At 41.2% G+C, this 20,635-nt stretch overlaps 1 protein-coding gene across 9 annotated transcripts in view; it reads left to right on the top strand.

The window, feature by feature from the left end:
- FRY (FRY microtubule binding protein) overlaps window positions 1-20,635 on the top strand; it is a 326,671-nt gene that overhangs the window by 102,429 nt on the left and 203,607 nt on the right. The window contains exon 1 of one of the 9 annotated variants that reach the window (XM_086329433.1): window positions 8,470-8,807. The exons of the other annotated variants lie outside the window; for them this stretch is intronic. Within the exon in view, the coding sequence (XP_086185559.1) occupies window positions 8,747-8,807 (61 nt within the window). The 5' untranslated portion in view covers window positions 8,470-8,746. Of the gene's footprint in view, window positions 1-8,469; window positions 8,808-20,635 lie in introns of those variants that run through there. 9 annotated transcript variants of the gene reach the window in all.

Here is a 20,635-nt window from a genome sequence, read left to right as displayed (position 1 = left end):
AAACCACCAATGAATCTAAATTTGAATACCAAATTGGCCAAAAAGCCTTGATCTCTATTTAGATATCATAAAATTTACAGTTTAAAAAACTAGTTGTACATATGCAAATTATTACAGATGTACCTAAATTTTTTCCTATAACTGAATCAAGTATCAAGTTTTCAATTTTAATTTAAACGGATTAAAATGAAAATGCAGTAACTCAATTGCACTAACCACATTTCAAGCGCTTCATAGTTTTATGTGGCTGGTATTGAACAGCACAGCTAAAATTATCTTGAATTGTTTTTTAGTAGGTCCCCAGACTTTTAGGCAGCTGAATCATTTCATAATAAAAAATAAAGATATTCTAAACCTGGATTTCATCTTGGGAGTTGCCTTATACTGATTATGCTTAGTGGTGACATCTGACACTCAGCTTGTTCTGCCTGCTAGATTGATGACATCTTCTTTGAATACAGCTCTCTAGGTTAGCCAAAGTAATGTTCAGTTGCTTTTAAAATGCTGCAGGAGGATGGCTGTTTTTTCATAGCAAGTGTCTGAATCCATTATCTTTTGACTGAAAAGTCTGGATCTCAAACTGCTTGACTTGCCCAAGGTCCCACGGCTAATCGTGGGGCAAGTACCTCTTAAACCTGGACTTATGGATCCTGGCTGCCCTGGAGTCCTTATTTTGCCTGCTTTGGAGGACCCTGAAGGAGGACCCTTTCTTAGACCATATTTTTTGATTCTCAAATATATCATCAACTCCAGATCCAAAGTAGAATGTAGAAACCATGCTGTAGGCTGAGTTGTCTCAAAGGGTCCTTGGGCAGAGCAAGGTTGTGGAGATGAAAAGTCTTGGGGATAGAGGCCTGCTGCTGCTGCTAAGTCTCTTCAGTCGTGTCCGACTCTGTGCGACCCCATAGATGGCAACCAACCAGGCTGCCCCATCCCTGGAATTCTCCAGGCAAGAACACTGGAGTGGGTTGCCATTTCCTTCTCCAATACATGAAAGTGAAAAGTGAAAGTGAAGTCGCTCAGTCGTCTCTGATTCTTAGCGACCCCATGGACTGCAGCCTTCCAGGCTCCTCCGCCCATGGGATTTTCCAGGCAACAGGGATAGAGGCCTCCTTAGTAGTAAAAAGCTATGTGACAAAGTCCCTTCTTCCTGCTTCTTCATTCACCTGTAAAGGCAAAATTTAACTTGATAGAACTGTCTTATGATCCAGCAATCCCACTGCTGGGCATACACACTGAAGAAACCAGGATTGAAAGAGACACGTGTACCCCAATGTTCATCGCAGCACTGTTTATAATAGCCAGGACATGGAAGCAACCTAGATGTCCATCAGCAGATGAATGGATAAGAAAGCGATGGTACATATACACAATGGAGTATTACTCAGCCATTAAAAAGAATACATTTGAATCAGTTCTAATGAGGTGGATGAAACTGGTGCCTATTATACAGAGTGAAGTAAGCCAGAAAGAAAAACACCAATACAGTATACTAACACATATATATGGAATTTAGAAAGATGGTAACAATAACCCTGTATACGAGACAGCAAAAGAGACACTGATGTATTGAACAGTCTTTTGGACTCTGTGGGAGAGGGAGAGGGTGGGATGATTTGGGAGAATGGCATTGAAACATGTATAATATCATATATGAAACGAGTCGCCAGTCCAGGTTCGATGCACGATACTGGATGCTTGGGGCTGGTGCACTGGGACGACCCAGAGGGATGGTATGCGGAGGGAGGAGGGTTCAGGATGGGGAACACATGTATACCTGTGGCGGATTCATTTTGATATATGGCAAAACCAATACAATATTGTAAAGTTAAAAAATTAAAAAAAAAAGAAAAACAACCATTTTAATCCCCCACATAGTGGTGCCTTTAGTATGTTCATTTCTAATGTATAAAGTTCTCTTTTGGGAATGCCTCTTTTTTACTCCTACATAAAACCAGTACGGATGATTCATAAGTGTTGGGTGGAAATTAATATGGGATACTTAGCTGAATGGTTCTTGAACATTCAGTGTAACTGGTTTTTAGATATTGTTGTTTTCTGTATGCTTTTTTTTTTCCTGTATGCTTTCTTAATGAATAGTCAAAAGGGAGGGATAGAGCTCATTCCTTAAGCTCCTGGCGTGAGCTGTTTCACCAGCATTTGCATACTTGATCAAGAAGGTTAGTGTTTTCAGGACCAGTCAAAACTTCAAGTTGGAAATATTGGTTTAAATGATGCTTTTTCAGATGCAATAGTTGTTTCCTCTCATTTTAACTGTACCTCTCTGAGCTCCCATTATCAAGCTCATTGTATTAAGTATTTAGATGTAAAAATATGAAAATCCTTTGAGTTTTCACCCTCCACTATTGATGCAATACATCTTTTTTTTTTTTTTGGCCATGCTGCATGGCTTGAAGAATCTTAGTTCCCCAACCAGGGATTAAACACTCATCCTCTGCAGTGGAAAAAAGTGGAGTCTTAACACTGGACCACCAGAAAAGTCCCTAATGCAATACATCTTGAAGAGCCCCTCTTTTTTGTTCTGGGCCACTAGTCAGCAATGTCCTTGTGGACTGTTGTTTCCAGGAGGCTTAGCTCTAAGGGCACATATTGCCCTGCTTTTGTTGGCACTGTCATTAGTTGTATTTTAGAATTTTTGCATCTATGAAGTGATCATTTGTTACATCTTGCCTTCTCTGCATCCAATTCACTGAGGGTTTGAAAACTGAACAAATAAACCTGCCTGAGTTGTATGCAAATAAAAGTTAGACTTGCAGTGAGAACTCGAATAGACTGTGTACTTGAGTTTTGTGACATCTATTTGGGCAAAGAAGCTATGAGGCTGTTTCGAGATGAAAAACACATTAAGGACAACATAAATGAGCTCCAAGTTTGCGGGGAGGTTACTTTCTGGTTCTTTATTATGTTTTGAGTTGTAAGGATGAGGTTACTAGCTTGACAGCTCTGTTCAAGATGGTAACTGTTTTAAACCCTCCCATTCCCCTGTCTGGGGAGACAGTTTTATAGCATACTAAATTATCATTTTTTTAAATTAAATATTCCCAGAGGCCACCAGTAGTTTCCAAACCTGGCTGCACATCCAAATTACTTGTGGAGCCTTTAAAAAAGATAGATCACAACTTTCCACCAATTTCACCAGAAATTGGTGAAATTTGTCCTGGAATTTGTGCTTTTTATGGAGCTCCCGAGCTCTATAAAAAGAGCTGTAAAGAGTCCTTTGTCAGCCCTCCCAGAATAAATGCATTAAACTCAAGAAATAGGATCAATACAGTATTCCTCCAATAAAACATAATTAAAAGACTATAGATCAGGGAGAGATCTGGTTAGGTATTGCACTTTCTGCTGTGGAACTGGGGAGTGTTTTTCTAAACTGATTCATCTTCAGAGAAAAGTTTTTGGAGAAGAAGCGCTTAGAGTATGTCTAACACAAGTAAGTTCTTTCATTTCTTATTAGCATAGAACGCCTTCTGATTTTCCTCTCCAAGGTGGGGCCTAAGTACACCTGGTAATTTACAAGAGAACGGGTGTCACATGGAGGTTTAAAGAGAGGCTCTGTGTAGGTTCAGACAATCTGTATGTCATAAGTATTGCACACCTGTTGGTAGAACACTGCTTTAACAGTGGCTGGGTTCCAGGGGTGCCCTACACCGGAACAAACCAGTATTTTCCTAGAGGCCTTCCTGGTAAATGTTTTCGGATTGCATTTGTTTGTTGCATCTGTCTGTAGGTAATGACCTGCTTGGCAGTTGCCACCTACAACTAGAAGCCAGTGTGATAGCCATTGCCTCCAAGCATAATGAATGACACACTGTCTTTGATAGGTTCTTGGCCCTTACTGTGGTTTCCGCAGGGAAGGGGTGAGGCTGCATGGGATGTTTGCTCACGTTGTACTTAATTTGGATTCTATCCTAAGACAGTCTCAGAGGTTCTTTGTCTCTGAAAGATTTGTTAATCCAAGTGAATGATTATATTCTGTACTATGTTATGTCATGGAAAAGTAGTGAAAAGATATACATAATCCTTTTGGCACTGGCATCTTACTGTTAACTGCCATGATTCTATGATACTGTTTTATTATTTTTTTTAATTTAAATGTATTTATTTTAATTGGAGGCTAATTACTTTACAGTATTGTATTGGTTTTGCCATGCATCAACATGCATCTGCCACGGGTGAATGATACCGTTTTAGCACTTGTATTTGCTGTTGTCATTTAGTTGCCCAGTCATGTCCAATTCTTCATGACCCCCATGGACTGCAGCCTGCCAGACTCCTCTGTCCATGGGGATTTCCAGGCAAGAATACTGGAGTAGGTGGCCATACCCTCCTCCAGGGGACCTTTCTGACCCAGGGATCGAACCTGCATTTCCTGCATGTCTCTGGCATCACAGGCAGATTCTTTACTGCTGAGCCACCGGGGAGGCCCCTTGTATTTACTAAATTTCTAGAAAGGCTAATGTGCATGTGATTATGCAAATAACATGTAACATCTTATTACTGAAATATTTCATTGAATATATCACACACTGGTTCTAAAGACTCAGTGAGAAATGTTGGGTTTTTAAGACCAATGATGGAAAAAAGAGAAAGAATCGTTATCAGCTTGAGTTTCTTATCACTTCAGGGTTTTGATATAGTTAATGTTCAGTATCGTAATTTTAAATGCTGACTTGTTCTCCATGCTAGAAAAATTTGAGTGGGTGTCAAAAGGCTATTTCTTGCTTCCCATAATATAATAAGGTAGATTATAATATACATTAAGGAAGGTTCATACAGCTCTGTAGGTCCCATTTGATGAAAGTGGTTATATAATCTAACCTTCATGTTAATCAAGTAGCATGAAATAGTATCAGTCTGTCAGTAGCCTAGAAACAGTCTTTCCCAAAGCAATGAGGTTAACCAGATACACTCAGGAATGTCCTTGCAACTTCTAAGCTTGTGAAAATAGAAACAGCCAGTTTGGGCTTTCACTTGCACTTAAAAATATTTGCAGTCAGGCCACCAGGCCACACAGATACAGAAAGGAAATTTTTATGAATATTAGATTAACTGTTAAAGTAATAAAAAGCATCAACTTTAAAGTCACCATTCAATTAATATTTGAGGATTATTATGGAACTATCAATTAAGCATGCCAGCAGTCCATTTTATGTTATTTATAAAATTTAGATTACATTAATATAGTTTAAAATGCATGACATTTATTTGGCGTCATTGGGGAACAAATGATCTCTGAGTAAATTTTTTCAGGTCATGAAGTTTAACCCTTGATGTGTCAAAACATTTCAGTTTAATAATACTGAATGGAATTCTTTCCAAAGTGTACTTTACTATTCTCTGTATTGTATCTGTGCCGTCAGAGGCTGTCATGATTCAACCATGTCTAAGTGAATTCAGATTGTCAGCAAATGTATTGATTACTAAAGATTCAGTATATGTGGCTACCTTATTTTATTTATTTTTGGCTGCACTGGGTCTTCATGGCTGCACTCAGTTTTTCTCTAGTTACAGTGCTGCTGCTAAGTCGCTTCAGTCGTGTCTGACTCTGTGCGACCCCATAGACGGCAGCTCACCAGGCTCCACCACCCCTGGGGTTCTCCAGGCAAGAACACTGGAGTGGGTTGCTATCTCCTTCTCCAATGCATGAAAGTGAAAAGTGAAAGTGAAGGCGCTCAGTCGTGTCCAACGCTTAGCGACCCCATGGACTGCAGCCTACCAGGCTCCTCTGCCCATGGGATTTTCCAGGCAAGAGTACTGGAGTGGGGTGCCATTGCCTTCTCCGTAGTTATGGTGAGTGGGGGCTATTTTCCAGCTGTGGTGTGCGGGCCTCTGATTGCGGTGGCTTCTCTTGCTGCAGAGAGGATGGGTTCTAGGCCCGTGGGCTTCAGTAGGTGCAGTGCGTGGGCTCAGTAGTGATGGCACACGAGCATAGTTGCCCTGCAGCATGTGGAGTCTTCCCGGGCTAGGGATCGAAACCGTCTCCCCTGCATTGGCAGGCAAGTTTCCTAACCACTGGATCGCCAGGAAAGCTCAGGATGGTCTCTTTTTATACTAAAATATCCTAAGGCTGCTGTCCTTCAGAAGTTTTATGTCTGCTTTTTGTTGTCTTCTGGTTTTTCTATCCATATGAGCCATCAGCTGACATATTTCACTTACTCAGTTGTCAGTGTGCCTGCCCATAGGAGCCTTCACCTATCCACGATTTGATGCTTTCAGTCTAACATAAACTGAGGCAAGATCAGGATTGCTGGAATGGTGTGTCCAGTGGGAGAAAAAAGCTCTGAGTAGAGACGGGTGAGGTGAGGTAGGAATTCTTAGTAACAAAGGTGGACAGACTTTGTGCCATCTGTTTTTGACTCCAGAAGAAACCTTGTATTATTCATTAATTCTAGGGATCCAAACTCTTGTAGGAATCCAAAGATGAGAACAATGTGAATCGCCCTTAGGATGTTTCCCAGACTGATACAGGCCAGGCTACTGCAGAAGGATGAATAGATCATGAGGGCATCATGGAGACTCCACTCAGGGATTCATGAATGCTGGGGTTTTAGATATGTGAAGTTTCTGGATTAAAAAGGTAGATCATTTGGAGGCTCTTTCAAAATGTTTACCAAAATAAATACTCTAAGTTTGCCATTGTGTAGAAGTTCCAATTCATAGTAAGGAAAGTACTAGAATAAAAAGTAATAAATGTAGTGACTCTGGAGTCTGACAACCCTATGTTTGAATGACTTTGAGAAATCTTATTTTTAACTCCTTTTGTCGACTCCAGAATGGAATTGTAATGCCTGTCTTATAGGGTTGTTGTGAGGACTTAATAATACACGCGAAATGCCTGGCAGAGTACCTGACTCCAGTTCCATGTCTCTCTAATATTATTTCTTTTTTCTACCTCTTTCTCCCTTGTACTTCCCTTAAATGCTGTTTGATAATTAATATCTGTAATAGAGTGAAAAGAAAAAACGAAAATTTTTTTCTTATTTTGCTGAGGCTCTTTTAAGTAATGTTTTTTGTCATTGAATGACAGTCACATCATTTGAAAGGTTGGCCTAATAATAGCCTGAGAGATTTGAAGCTGACAAAGTACAGATTTTCAGTTGAGTCTTGACTCCAATGTAGATCTGAAAAAGGAGAATTGAAAGAATTCAATACTCAAGACTCAGATACCTCCCTCAGCACACTATTGTATTGTAATTGTTTTGACCCCTTTCATTAAAACAAATCAGATGCTACATAGGCACCACAATCAACTCTAAAATAATAATAATAAAGTGAAAGTGAAGTCGCTCAGTTGTGTCCGACTCTTTGTGACCACATGGACTGTAGCCTACCAGGCTCCTCTATCCATGGGATTTTCCAGGCAAGAATACTGGAATGGATTGCCATTTCCTTCTCCAGGGGATCTTCCCAACCCAGGGATCGAGCATGGGTCTCCCACATTGCAGGCAGATGCTTTATCGTCTGAGCCACCAGGGAAGCCAATAATAATAAAAAAAAACGCATCATAAACCCTGAATGTGTAAGATACTGTGGAACCACAGTGGCATCTTTGCTGACCTTGAGCTTGCCTGAAACACTTAGAGTGTTCATTCTGGGAATTTGGACATTTTTCTCCTTCCTGTGAAATGTTTCCGTTCATCAGTCAATTCACCATACCATGCTGTTTTGTAATTTCGACCTATGTTGCTCTAGCAAACCTTCAATTACCCTGAGTAAATCAAGAATAGAAAATGACTTGGGTTTCTTGCTCTTCACAGCTGTGTTAGTGAAGAAAATACACTTTCACTGACCCTCATACAATTCTTCTGTCAGAAATAAAGCCCATTGAAAGCTCAGTTACAATTCTGTTCTGTTTTTAAGTAACTTTGCGTTTTCCTTCCCAGTCTCCTCACTGGCCTAATCTTGTATTTTCTTTGAAGGTGAAACGCTTAATCGTCATCACCAGTATTGGTTCCTTCATAAATTAAGTTTTTCACAAGTCGATTTAGGCTGTGCCTTTTAAAATAATAGAACTGTAGATTTCCACCCTGATCACTTTTCTTTACCGGTTGTGTTAGCAGATGTTCAGCATTTCATCTTCCTTAAGAGTGTAGTTTCTCACTGACTTGGCTTCAGATAGGGATTCTCTGCTATTGCGTTTTGTCTGTAAGAACTTAAGCTGTTTAAAGCTGTTTGCACTTGTGGCCAAGAGTCCTGGTTCCCAAAGCAACGGTTTATCACCCACCCTGTGTTATCTTTGCTCTTGTATTTCTCCGGTCACAGGAACACGAGTGCAGCCTGGTGGGCTGTTCCCTGGGGGCGTGCGTGGACTCGGAATGCGTGGACTGTTTGTGGCGAGCCCTGGGGGTCAGGCTCATGTTCCTGGAGTGCTCTGAGCAGCTTGGCTAATCTGGCAGCATAGTATGTTCTTGTGGTTAAATATAGACATACAGGCACTCTGCAAGTTGTAGGTCACTGTCTTACCGAGCAGCTAAAAATTGTCCCATTGGTATGAACAGTCTGCCCTGGACGGAAGGCCTGTTTTAGTTTGTCTTCTACTGTAGGTTTTAGCACCTGACTAAAAATACACCTTGGGCCAGAAATAAAGGAGACCCACCTGGTGGCCGGGACACTTATGGTGGCAGAGAGCAGCGGGATCATGGACTCAGTCACTCTCTTTTTCTGCTTCGGAACATAGTCTCTGCAAACGGTTCCCGACTGTGAGTTAGGGTTCCTTTTCAGGCTCATGGAGATTACAACAGCTTGTTGGAGACGATCCTCTGTGATCAGCTTCATAAAAGGGCTTGGTAGGTATGAAAGGCTGATAATTGTGTGGAGTGGGTCATTGGTTATCAGACTCTGGGTGGAGAGAGGGTTCTCTTAAAGGTTTCCATGGATGGGGGTGGTAGGGACACCTGCATCTCTATGCAGGGATTACTCCTAATGTCACTTGTTTAGAGACGGGAATAATACCCTTTAGAATTTCTGATTGAGATTGCAATTGTTGGGGTTGTTTCTGAGGTTAAGATTTGGTTAATTTTGTGTATGAGTCTGTGGAACAACAAAGCTGTGATGTCATGGAATTTTTCTGTGCACTGAAATTCTACTAAAAGATTTGGTCTGACTCTCTGTTCTATAAAATTGCTAATCCATAAAAAAAAATTGCTAGTATGCATTTGGAAGATAGTTAACATCCCATTAAATATTACAGCAGAGGTAGGGTTTATGCATGATTTCTTCTAAATGTTGATGTAAATATCCTTATTTGTTTTGTTTTAAACCTTGAAATGGGCCTAAAGCAGTCTTTCCTTTGCTTTGGGCCTAGCCTTCTCCAACATTTAAAAACTGTTTTTCTTTTCTTGTGTAGGAACTAAAAATCAGGATGCCATATGTTAACCAACATTAACTGGATCCAAATTGCATGTGGCTGCTTTTTCTTTATCCAAATAAAATAGCCTGGTTCCATTAGCTCTATCATAACCTTGTGAGCAGTATTGTACAGGAGTTCCAAAAAATTAATGAGAGGAAACTTCCATGACACAGAGTTAATTACATGCAACTTGGATATCAACCACTTAACTTTCTATTTAATGAAAGTAGAGGAAAAAGTTAATTTGTAAATGGTAAAGTCATACATACTGTTCTAGTAGAGGAGAAGCATTTTCTTTATTAATGATTTGGGAGATTTAATTACTTGTTAATTATTCTACTGCACTATCTCTAATAAGACTACTAGATATTTGCATATAATACCACTCTATTTCTAGGGATAAAATCTCTATTAGTCATTAATTTACCCCTTTATGGTTTATAAAGTGGAGTATATTAGGAAACTGTTTTTTTCCTCTCAGGAGATTTTTTTTAACGTATAACAAGCATACAACTTAAAAGGCAAAACTTACAGTTTTATGCCTTTGGAAAAATATTCCACCATAATAGGACTTAATGAAATGATTCATATTTTTGTTTGATATCTCTTGGGAATGTTACTGACCCTTGCTATGTTACTGCTGGACAGACCACTTGTGTGCTCTGGTAGCCAGCTCAACTTCTTTTTAAACTCAATATCTCTCTTGCTCACAATCTATAAACTTAACTTTTCATAGAACTAATATGGTTCTATGAATCGAAAGATTTACGATCACCTGAAATGATAAACTTGGGGTAGGCAAGTATCTATTAAGTGAATTTTACAGTCATTGTACAGTTCCATAACTATTTAAAAATTTAATAAGACCTATCTGCTAAGTCACTTTAGTCGTGTCCAACTCTGTGCGACCCCATAGACAGCAGCCCACCAGGCTCCTCCATCCCTGGGATTCTCCAGGCAAGAACACCGGAGTGGGTTGCCATTTCCTTCTCCAATGCATGAAAGTGAAAAGTGAAAGTGAAGTCACTCAGTCGTGTCCGACTCTTTGCGACCCCATGGATTGTAGCCCACCAGGCTCCTTCATCCATGGGATTTTCCAGGCAAGAGTACTGGAGTGGGGTGCCATTGCCTTCTCCGAATAAGACCTATAATATTTTTTATTAAATGATTTGGCATCCAAGTAAGCACATATGAATGAGGAATTTAATAAATACTTTGATCTTGACAAAATGAAGGACTTACCAGACTATCAAGGATTTCACTTATTCAGTGAAATGTTAGTGAGTTCATTATCACTTAATGTTAATTCAGTGTCAATGACGTAAATATTTGTGTAATTTCTATTATATGTCCTGCATTGGAAGTCCTTATCTTGCTATGAAAGTGAAAGTGAAGTCACTCAGTCGTGTCCGACTCTTTGCGACCCCATGGATTGTAGCCCACCAGGCTCCTCCGTCCATGGAATTCTCCAGGCAAGAATACTGGAGTAGGTTGCCATTTCCTTCTCCAGAGGATCTTCCCGACCCAGGGATCGAACCCAGGTCTCCTGAATTGCGGGCAGATGCTTTAACCTCTGAGCCACCTTCAGTTGACTATCTTGCTATAGATGTTGCAAATATATCTTGAGTTATCATATGTATTCACTTCAGTTCAGTTGCTCAGTCATGTCCAACTCTGCGATCTCATGGACTGCAGCACGCCAGGCCTCCCCGTCCATCACCAGCTCCCGGAGCTTGCTCAATCTTATGTCCATCGAGTTGGTGATACCATCCAACCATCTCATCCTCTATCGTCCCCTTCTCCTCCCACCTTCAATCTTTGCTAGCATCAGGGTCTTTTCCAATGAGTCAGTTCTTCTCATCAGGTGACCAAAGTATTGGAGCTTCAGCTTCAGCATCAGTTCGTCCAATGAATATTCAGGACTGATTTCCTTTAGGATTGACTGGTTTGATCTCCTTGCTATCCAAGAGACTCTCAAGAGTCTTCTCCAACACCACAGTACAAAAGCATCAATTCTTCAATGTTCAGCTTTCTCTATGGTCCAACTCTCATATCCATACCTGATTACTGGAAAAACCATAGCTTTGACTAGATGGACCTTTGTCAGCAAAGTAATGTCTCTGCTTTTTAATATGCTGTCTAGGTTGATCGTAGCTTTCCTTCCAAGGAGCAAGCGTCTTTTAGTTTCATGGCTGCAGTCACCATCTGCAGTGATTTTGGAACCCAAGAAAATAAACTCTGTCACTGATTCCATTGTTTACCCATCTGTTTGCCATAAAGTGATGGGACCGGATGCCATGATCTTAGTTTTCTGAATGTTGAGTTTTAAGCCAACTTTTTCACTCTTCTCTTTCACTTTCATCAAGAGGCTCTTAGTTTCTCTTCTCTTTCTGCCATAAGGGCGGGGGGGATGTTATCTGCATATCTGAGGTTATTGATATTTCTCCTGGCAGTCTTGATTCCAGCTTGTGCTTCATCCAGCCGGGTGTTTCGCATGAGGTACTCTGCATAGAAGTTAAATAAGCAGGGTGACAATAAACAACCTTGTCGTACTCCTTTCCTAATTTTGAACCAGTCCCTTGTTCCATGTCCAGTTCTAACTGTTGCTTCTTCACCTGCATACAGGTTTCACAGGAAGCAGGAAAGGTGGTCTGGTATCCCATCTCTTTAAGAATTTTCCACAGTTTGTTGTGATCCACAGAGTCAAAAGCTTTGGTGTAGTCAACAGAGCATAATGCATATGCAGAGCATCTGTATCATACATACATGTAGGTATAGTACTGTAAACATATGTATGTGAATGTATTTGATAGCAAAATGCATATTGTAATGTATATTGTACTGGTGTGTATATATATTACTTTATGATGTAGATTATATTAGCAAAGACATACATAGGATCAGATTCCTTTTCAAGTCCCCTCACCTGCTGTCCCGCATCATGTCGTCTCCAAGGGGATCCTAGAGGGGAACAGCTAGAACTTAGGTTTGTGAGATTTGATGTCAGGAGAGGGTGGCTTCTGGCTCTGCTTTATGGTGGTCATCTCCGCATAGCCAGCCTGCCTTGTCTTCATTGTCCCTCCAGATTGGGTCCCTGTGTCATGCACCCACTAATGCAGCTGCAAACACTTCTCTTACCCTTGATCCTGGCTTTAATATGGTTCTGATAACATAGCCCAAGAAGCTGGGTATGTCCTTCCTGGTGGGCCTGAGTCTAACACCCACATAGCAGCCCACATACCACTGCTGCTCCTACAGCCTCTAGAGCCTTCTTGACCGTGACACAGCAAGAAACACATTTTGTGTTAGGCCCAGAGCACACACAGGGACCTATCTATGAACATAGACAGGGATGGGAAACAGAAGTGTCGTGAAACAGTGCTTTCCCTCACTATACAATGTGCCATCACTCTGCTGTTTTTCTCATCTGTGGTTTCCTATTCTATTTCATTGCAGACATGCTGCTTGTGGTATCTTGTGACTGAATATACTAAATTTTAAACTTTTTCTTCTTTATTGAATTTTGAAGAGCATGTTATACATATTGGGCTTCCCTGATGGCTCAGATGGTAAAAAAAAAAAAAAAAAATCTGCCTGCAATGCAGGAGACCAGGGTTCAACCCCTGGGTTGGGAAGATCCCCTGGAGAAGGGACTGGCTGCTTACTCTGTATTCTTTCCTGGAGAGTTCCGTGGACAGAGGAGCCTGGCAGGTTATAGTCCATGGGGTTGTAGAGAGTTGGATATGACTGAGTGACTAACACCTTTTTTTTTTTTTAACATATTAAGGATTCAGTGAACATTTGTTATGTAGCAAATTGATTAACTGATCTCACTCATAGTATTTTCAGACAACAATATTTCTGAAAAGACTCAAACTATATTGTAACATAGGTATGATCAAGGATGCCTGTGTAAATGACATCCCACCTACATTCACCTTTGCTGTGTGTTCTACGTGTAAATGCTCCAAGATACACACTATTCAGTCCAACACATTTAATTAATGTGAAAGGTTGTGGCTGGACTTAAAAGTCTTAGTGAATATTCTACTTATGTGATCAAACCTACATTATAGATGGTATTCAGTTTTTTATATCATTATAGCATTCCTTCATTATTGCCACTAGAAGGCAATAATGGAAACTGAACAAATGAGCCTTAGTTTTTTTCACAAAGTGTTGTATTATGAAAAATTTTCAAATACATGTACAAGGAGAAAGAATATACAATATACACATACAAATGCAATATGCAGCACATCACCGTCACTCAGTTTGAGCAGTTGTCAAGCTATGGTCGTGTTTACTTCATACATACATTTAAGAGATCTTTTTCTCTTAAGTATTTTGAGTAAATTATGGATATCATTTCATTGAACTCCATGTAATCAGTATACAGTCTAGAAAATATAGGTATTTTCTTACCTACCCACAATACTACTATCATTCCTAACAAAGTTAACCATGATTCTTTGTTACCTGGTATCCAAATTCAAATTCATATTCAATATGCTTTGACATTTTAAAAAAATGACTTCTAACAGTTGGTTTGCTCAAATCATGCAGCAGACCTGCATATTATGTTTGGCGGTTCTGTCTCCTAAGTCATCCTACCTACTTATGTATGTATGTGTGTGTGTATTTGGCTGTGCCAGGTCTTAGTTGGGGCATGCAAGATCTAGTTCCCTGACCAGGGATCTAACCCGGACCCCCTGCTTAGGGAGCGTGGAATTTTAGCCACTGGACTACCAGGGAAGGCCCCCATTCTACCTATTTTTATCTTTCATTGACTTAAAGAAATTAATGCACTTTTCTTATAAAATGGACCTAATTCTGGATTATTTCCTTTGTTTCCTAGGGTGACATTTAACTTGCTTCTATATCCCCATTATTTCTTATAAATGGTTGTTAGTTCTAGTGTTTTTGAAAACTGGATGCGCTTGGACATAGGGTGAGAAACATTTCCCTCTTGGCCCCACTGCCAAGGTCATTTCTGTTCTCACACTAGGAGACTCAGAAGCCCTCTGCCATTCTCAGGAATACATAGCTGACTGTTTTCAGTGTTTGGGGTCAAGAACTTTGACCAATATCCTACCACAGGGAGGGAATTTTGAGAAAGCTGCTAGAGTCAGTATTCTAAAGAAGTATCTTAAACACCTTAATCATGATAACATCTCACCAGGAAACATCTCTTCATGATTTCCTTATTTGGAAGTTGTGATGTTACAGGATTTCAGGTCATCTCTATAAAATGTGTAGGACCTTCCTTTCTGTTCTGATAGGCCTCATCCAGCTTCCCACCTTCATTATTTTTTCTCAGGGTGAGTACAGTGGTCTTTAATTTGTCCCTCAAACAGCCCCTTTGTAGCCCATCCTATATAACAATATCGATCCAACTTTTCTCCGGGAAACGTGCTAACTTCAAGTAAGATCCACATTCATTGACTTGTCATCCAAGCTCTTAATTCTGATAATAAGAACTAAAGACCTACTTTTTTAAATAGGACTTACGAGTTTAAGTTTTCATATGTATGTACTTGTTGAATTATTTTGTTCACACTGAGACTACCGTGGAAGCAGATGGGTTCAGTTCAGTTGTTTAATTATGCCAGGCCTTGTGCTAAGGGCTTGGGATCTTTATGGTCCAGTTCTTGAGGACTTCTCAGTGCCTTGGTGAAAATAGCCTGCACGTGTGTGCTGTGATGCGGGTGCATGGTAGGACGACAAGGGGTGGGGGGACAAAAAGAGACCCTCAGCTGATGTCTCTAGATGTCTGCCACGCTGCACCCTTGCCTCAGCTGCACCTTTCTCATCTCTGTTCGTCAGAGTCCTACCTGTCCTTTCAGCCTTGGGTCAGATGCTGTCTGTTCCACCAAGTCTGGCGAATCAGTGGCTGGGGACAGTTGATGCTTCTGTCTTCCTAGGTCTAGCCCAGAGTTTTGTGAAAGGCGCAGTCTCAGGACATGTTTTTTTAAAAACATGTTGACATGAAGGACTTCCCTGGTGGTCCAGTGGGTAAGACCCCTTGCTCCCAAAGCACAAGGCACGGTTTGGATCCCTGCTTGGGGAACAAATCCCATGTGCTATGCGGCTTGGCCTAAAATAAATAAATATTTATTTTTTAATGTTGACCTAAGTCCTGAGTTTATAGTGAAGCATAGTCAGGTTCCCTCATGTGTCCACCTGTAGCATAGGGAGTTGCCAGTCTCAGAAGGGTGGATAGGAGCCAGAGGAGCAGTGGAGGTAGCACTAGAAGGGTCAGGATTGTTTGTCAAACTTTCTTCTAGAGGAAAGACAGACCATGGAATCTCACTAATTTGTATTAAGGAAAGGCAAGTATTGATTATTAAGTTGCTGAATTGTGGAAGTTTTGAATAAGTGATGTTTTATGCGTTGTCAGCCTTCTCTGATAGCTCAGTTAGTAAAGAATCTGCCTGAGATGCAGGAGACCCTGGTTCAATTCCTGGGTCGGGAAGATCCATGGGCAAAGGGATAGGCTACCCACTCTGGTATTCTTGGGCTTCCCTAGTGGCTCAGCTGGTAAAGAATCTGCCTGCAATGTGGGAGACCTGGGTTCGATCCTTGGGCTGGGAAGATCCCCTGGAGAAGAGAGAATGGCTACCCACTCCAGTATTTTGGCCTGGAGAATTCCATGGACTGTATATAGTCCAGGGGGTCACAAAGAGTCGGCTCCACTTTCACTTTCACTTATGCGTTGTCAGTGCATATTTTTACACAGTCATAGAATACTGGAGCTAGAAAGGACAATGAGGCCTGGCCTCTTTAGGAAGACAGGTAAGGAAAGGGAAGCCCAGGTGCTTCAGGTTCCTTCCCCTGGGTCACACAGAGCCGTGCTGGGACTCAGACCTCGGAGTCTCCGTGCAGTGCTCTCTCTGTGTTTGGCTTACAAAGCATTAAGTTAGTTGGAGTTCATAAAACATATCAGTTTTGCTGCAGACGAAAGGAATGAAGAACACTTCTGTCAACTGGATTCATTAGTTAGTCCTCTTTACTTTCCTCAGAGATCTGAGTGTGGTCCCCGGGCCAGCAGCATAACCTGGAAGCTGGTTAGAAATGCAGATTATCCAGCCTTACCCCAGAGCCCCTGAATCAGGAGGGGCCAACCCTTCCCGGTGAATCTGTGTACAGAGTTTCTGAGGACCGATGCATCCCATTGAAAGTCAGCAGCTCACATATGACAGCGTAAGGCCTTGTCCAATTTATCACCACTTTTGAATTAAGAAATTTCTAATTAATGAGATTTGACTGCATGAAATGAGCCAGAAGAGGAAGAAAATAGAAAGGAAGAGAAGATGTGAAGAGGAGGAAGAGGGGGAGAAAGGCCGGCGAGCACCCCCTAAAAGAGAGCAGTCTGTTGGTTCTGTCCAGGAGGAGAAGGAAGTTGAAATTCAGGATTATCCTGTCTCTAGCAGGTTACCCGATCTCCTTTCGGTGAGAAAGGACCTTGAAATGTCAGTGTAACTTCATCTTCCTTTGCTCACAGATCTCGGCAAACATTCCTTCAGGCTCTGATGACAGCACTTACACTTTGAAAATCGGGGGGAAAGTCCATGTAATTGCATCTGTGCAGATGACAGACATTTATAAAGGAGATCACTGAAGTGTTATTGTCGTTCCTCCAAGATAAAACGCTGGAAGGCAAAGGAAGAGAGAAAGAAAACAGAGCAATGACTTGATGCTTGCTCTTTATTGAACTACTTTACTCTCTCCAGGGTATTCTGTCTTTGGGAGACTAAAGACAAAACTGCATTGAGAGGCCACAGCTTGTGGTAAATACAGAGTACTGTGCCTTCAAGTTCACTTGCTTCCTCTTAGGATAACAACCAGTTAAAGGTTATGTCATCAGGAAAGAAGAGTGTGTACCTTTCTGCTGCTGCTGCTGCTAAGTCGCTTCAGTCGTGTCCGACTCTGTGCGACCCCATAGACGGCAGCCCACCAGGCTCCCCCGTCCCTGGGATTCTCCAGGCAAGAACACTGGAGTGGGTTGCCATTTCTTTCTCCAATGCGTGAAAGTGAAGTCGCTCTGTCGTGCCCGACTCTTAGCGACCCCATGGACTGCAGCCTTCCAGGCTCCTCTGTCCATGGGATTTTCCAGGCAAGAGTACTGGAATGGGGTGCCATTGCCTTCTCTGGTACCTTTCTAAGGCGTGTCATTAATCAGATTTCATGTATTTAGATGGGGCCTCAATTCTTGATTATTTTTTATGCTCCTAGCCTTTCTCGGACTCATCTAATGACTAGAAGATACATTCAAGTTCAAGAAGGCAGACAGCTTGGCAGGGGACCCATGGCTGGAGGTTGTATGAGTCTTTCGTAGAAATTAACCAATTCTATTATAGGAAGCCTCCAAATTACAACTTTTATATTTTATCTATCATCCTTTGAAGTCCCCAAACTAGCAAAGGGAAAAAACCCTGTGAGCAAAGGGACTTATCTTATTTAGTCTTCATCACAAGCAACTGGTTTGTTTTTAAAAACAAAAAAAACCAGGGTGATCCAGGAAGTTCACAAGCTGTCAAGGAGACATGGGTTCAGATCCAGAGTCAACCACTCTGTGACTTTGGACAAATCACTTAACCTCTCTCAACATACACGGTCCTGGCTGTGAAAAGGAGATTGTTTGACCTACTAGGATTATTTTTGAGGATTAAAGATATTAATTATCCTAGAGCTATCTTATGAAATTGAAACTTGAAGGAACACAATTTGAAAACTATAAAATTAAGAGCCAAATAGTGTAAGAAAAGGCAGGAATGTAGTCATCAAAAATGAAAGGAACGTTGCACATTATGAAAACTTTATGGAGATTGAGCAGAATTTAACATGTCATTGAATATATTTTTCTTCCAAGGCAAAATTTATTTCTGAGTATTTTTGCCTTGTAGTCTTTTCTTGACCTACTTTGAAATGTATAATATTATTGAGGAATCTTCCATCTCCTTAGAAATGTTTTTCTGTTGCTCAAGCTAATTGTTTCGTTTTATCCCAATATTTTCCACTTCCTAATAATGTTCATCAGAGGAAAATAATTCATCCAATCATACTTGGAGGGTTATTTTTTTTTTCTTTTCATCCTAATTTGCTTTCCATGACCTTGAGGGTTTCTGGTCATTTTGAGTATTTGCAGTCCTTTTAAAATGCCATTTCTTAAGCACCCTCATAAATTCATTAGTGGACAATTTATTATTGTTCTATACACAGTGTGACATGTTCTCACAGTAGCTGCGTCATCCTTGGTTTGTTATGTTTTATGAAATGTTCCTGTAATCCCAGTAAACAAAATAAGTCTTACAGGAAAGGATGGACTAGGGGGGAAAGTGTGGCCCTAAAGAAGGACCCAGCTTTTGTTTATGAAAGAGGTTTGTCCTCCAAACCTACGAAGTGAACAAGGCACTGAGAATCAGCAGAAAGAATAACTTGTGTCCAACTGCAGAGAAATCTGATCAGTTTACTCCTGTGTTGAAAGGTAGGGTTACACAGATCTCTGGAAAGTAAAGTTGTATAAGTGGATCTCCCTTTCTGGGAGGGGTACCTCTTTAAACAGTTATTACCTACCGTCTCAGGATATTTAAAAAAAAAAAAAAAAGAAAGAAAAGAAAAGTCATTTTTTATTTCAAATGTGCAGAGTGTGATTCCAATAACAGAAACATCAGAAAAAGCATTGAGTGTTTTGAAAAGCTGGTTCCTTGTTGTCTGTCTTTGTGAGCTGCCGAGAGCCAGCAGAGATGGCCCCTTTGTGTGTCCTGTACTTGCGAAGGAGGTAAAGAAGCAGGGTGTGCCATCATCATTTTGATTCAAGCCATTACAGGCTGGTTAAAACTTTCATTTTCAATCAAACTGACAGAGATACAGGCAGGCCATAGGGATGGATCAGGAAAGCAGACCTTGCCACCCCACAGCCAAGCACTCTAGGTTTCCTTGCACCCCATGAGTACACGGGGCTTTCATCTCTCCACAGCAGTTCCAGACTAGAACAGCTGAGTGCCTTTGGTTCCTCTGTTCCCTCACTCAATTTAATTTTCCCTTTGTTCTTTTAGAATGTATTGCAATCTAACACATTGTGTGTGCCTGTGTTTGTTGTTGTTGTTTAGTCGCTCAGTTGTGTCCGGCCCTTTGCGACCCCATGGACTGCAGCACACCAGGCTTCCCTGTCCTTCACCGACTCCCAGAGCTTGCTCAGACTCATGTCTGTTAAGTTGGTGATGCCATCCAACCATCTCATCTTCTGTCATCCCCTTCTCTTCCTGCCTTCAATCTTTCCCAGCATCAGGGTCTTTTCCAATGAGTCAGCTTTTTGCATTGGGTGGCCAAAGTACTGGAGCTTCAGCTTTAGCATCAGTACACATGTGAAACTGCTGATTATATGATCCTGTCTCAGTAATCTGTAAACTCCATGAGGGCAGGACCCATCTGTTTTGTTCACAGCTATCTTCCCAGTGCCTGGAACAGAGCTCGAAACCTCAGCCCTCATTCATTAAATATTAATCAAAGTGAATGGCTGAATGAATGAATAGATGGATGGATGAATGGTAGGCTGTAATGAGCAATGGTCTTGCTGTTGCTGCTAAGTCGCTTCAGTTGTGTCCAACTCTGTGTGACCCCATAGACGGCAGCCCACCAGGCTCCTCCATCCCTGGGATTCTCCAGGCAAGAACACTGGAGTGGGTTGCCATTTCCTTCTCCAATGCATGAAAGTGAAAAGTGAAAGTGAAGTTACTCAGTTGTGTCCAACTCTTTGCAACCCCATGGACTGCAGTCTACCAGGCTCTTCCGTCCATGGGAGTTTCCAGGCAAGAGTACTGGAGTGGGTTGCCATTGCCTTCTCCAGAGCAATGGTCTTAACATCTCTTAAAATCTAACTGAGAAAACCAGTTGCTTTCCTATAGCATAGATTGCCGCTTCTAGCCTCTGGGGCATTTACATGAGGAAACTCATTATAGCCTTTCCTTTCCTTTACTGTCATGATAAAAATGTAGCTGAACTATGAGTTGTGGGGGCGTTTGTACGGGTGTTGCCATTTGCAGTTTTATAATTCCTGGAAATGTTGGTAACTTGGGGAAATTGTACTGAAGACCTTAGCCAGCTAAGAGCAGTCAAACTAAAAATTAAGGTATTAGTCAATGAAATTGGAGAGAAAAACAGTCCCATTCAAAAGATCATCACTTGTAGCTGGAAATAGATCTAATAAAGAGGTAACAAGTGGGCCACGAAGGCCTAAAACATGTTTTACAGAGTAGGGAGTGG

The sequence above is a fragment of the Bos grunniens genome, chromosome 12 (assembly GCF_055505025.1).
Source record: "Bos grunniens cultivar Pamir isolate PY7600 chromosome 12, Bosgru_T2T1.0, whole genome shotgun sequence".
Taxonomy (NCBI): Eukaryota; Metazoa; Chordata; class Mammalia; order Artiodactyla; family Bovidae; genus Bos; species Bos grunniens.
The sequence above is the reverse complement of the archived record's forward strand: the minus strand, read 5'-3'. Positions and strand labels throughout refer to the sequence as shown.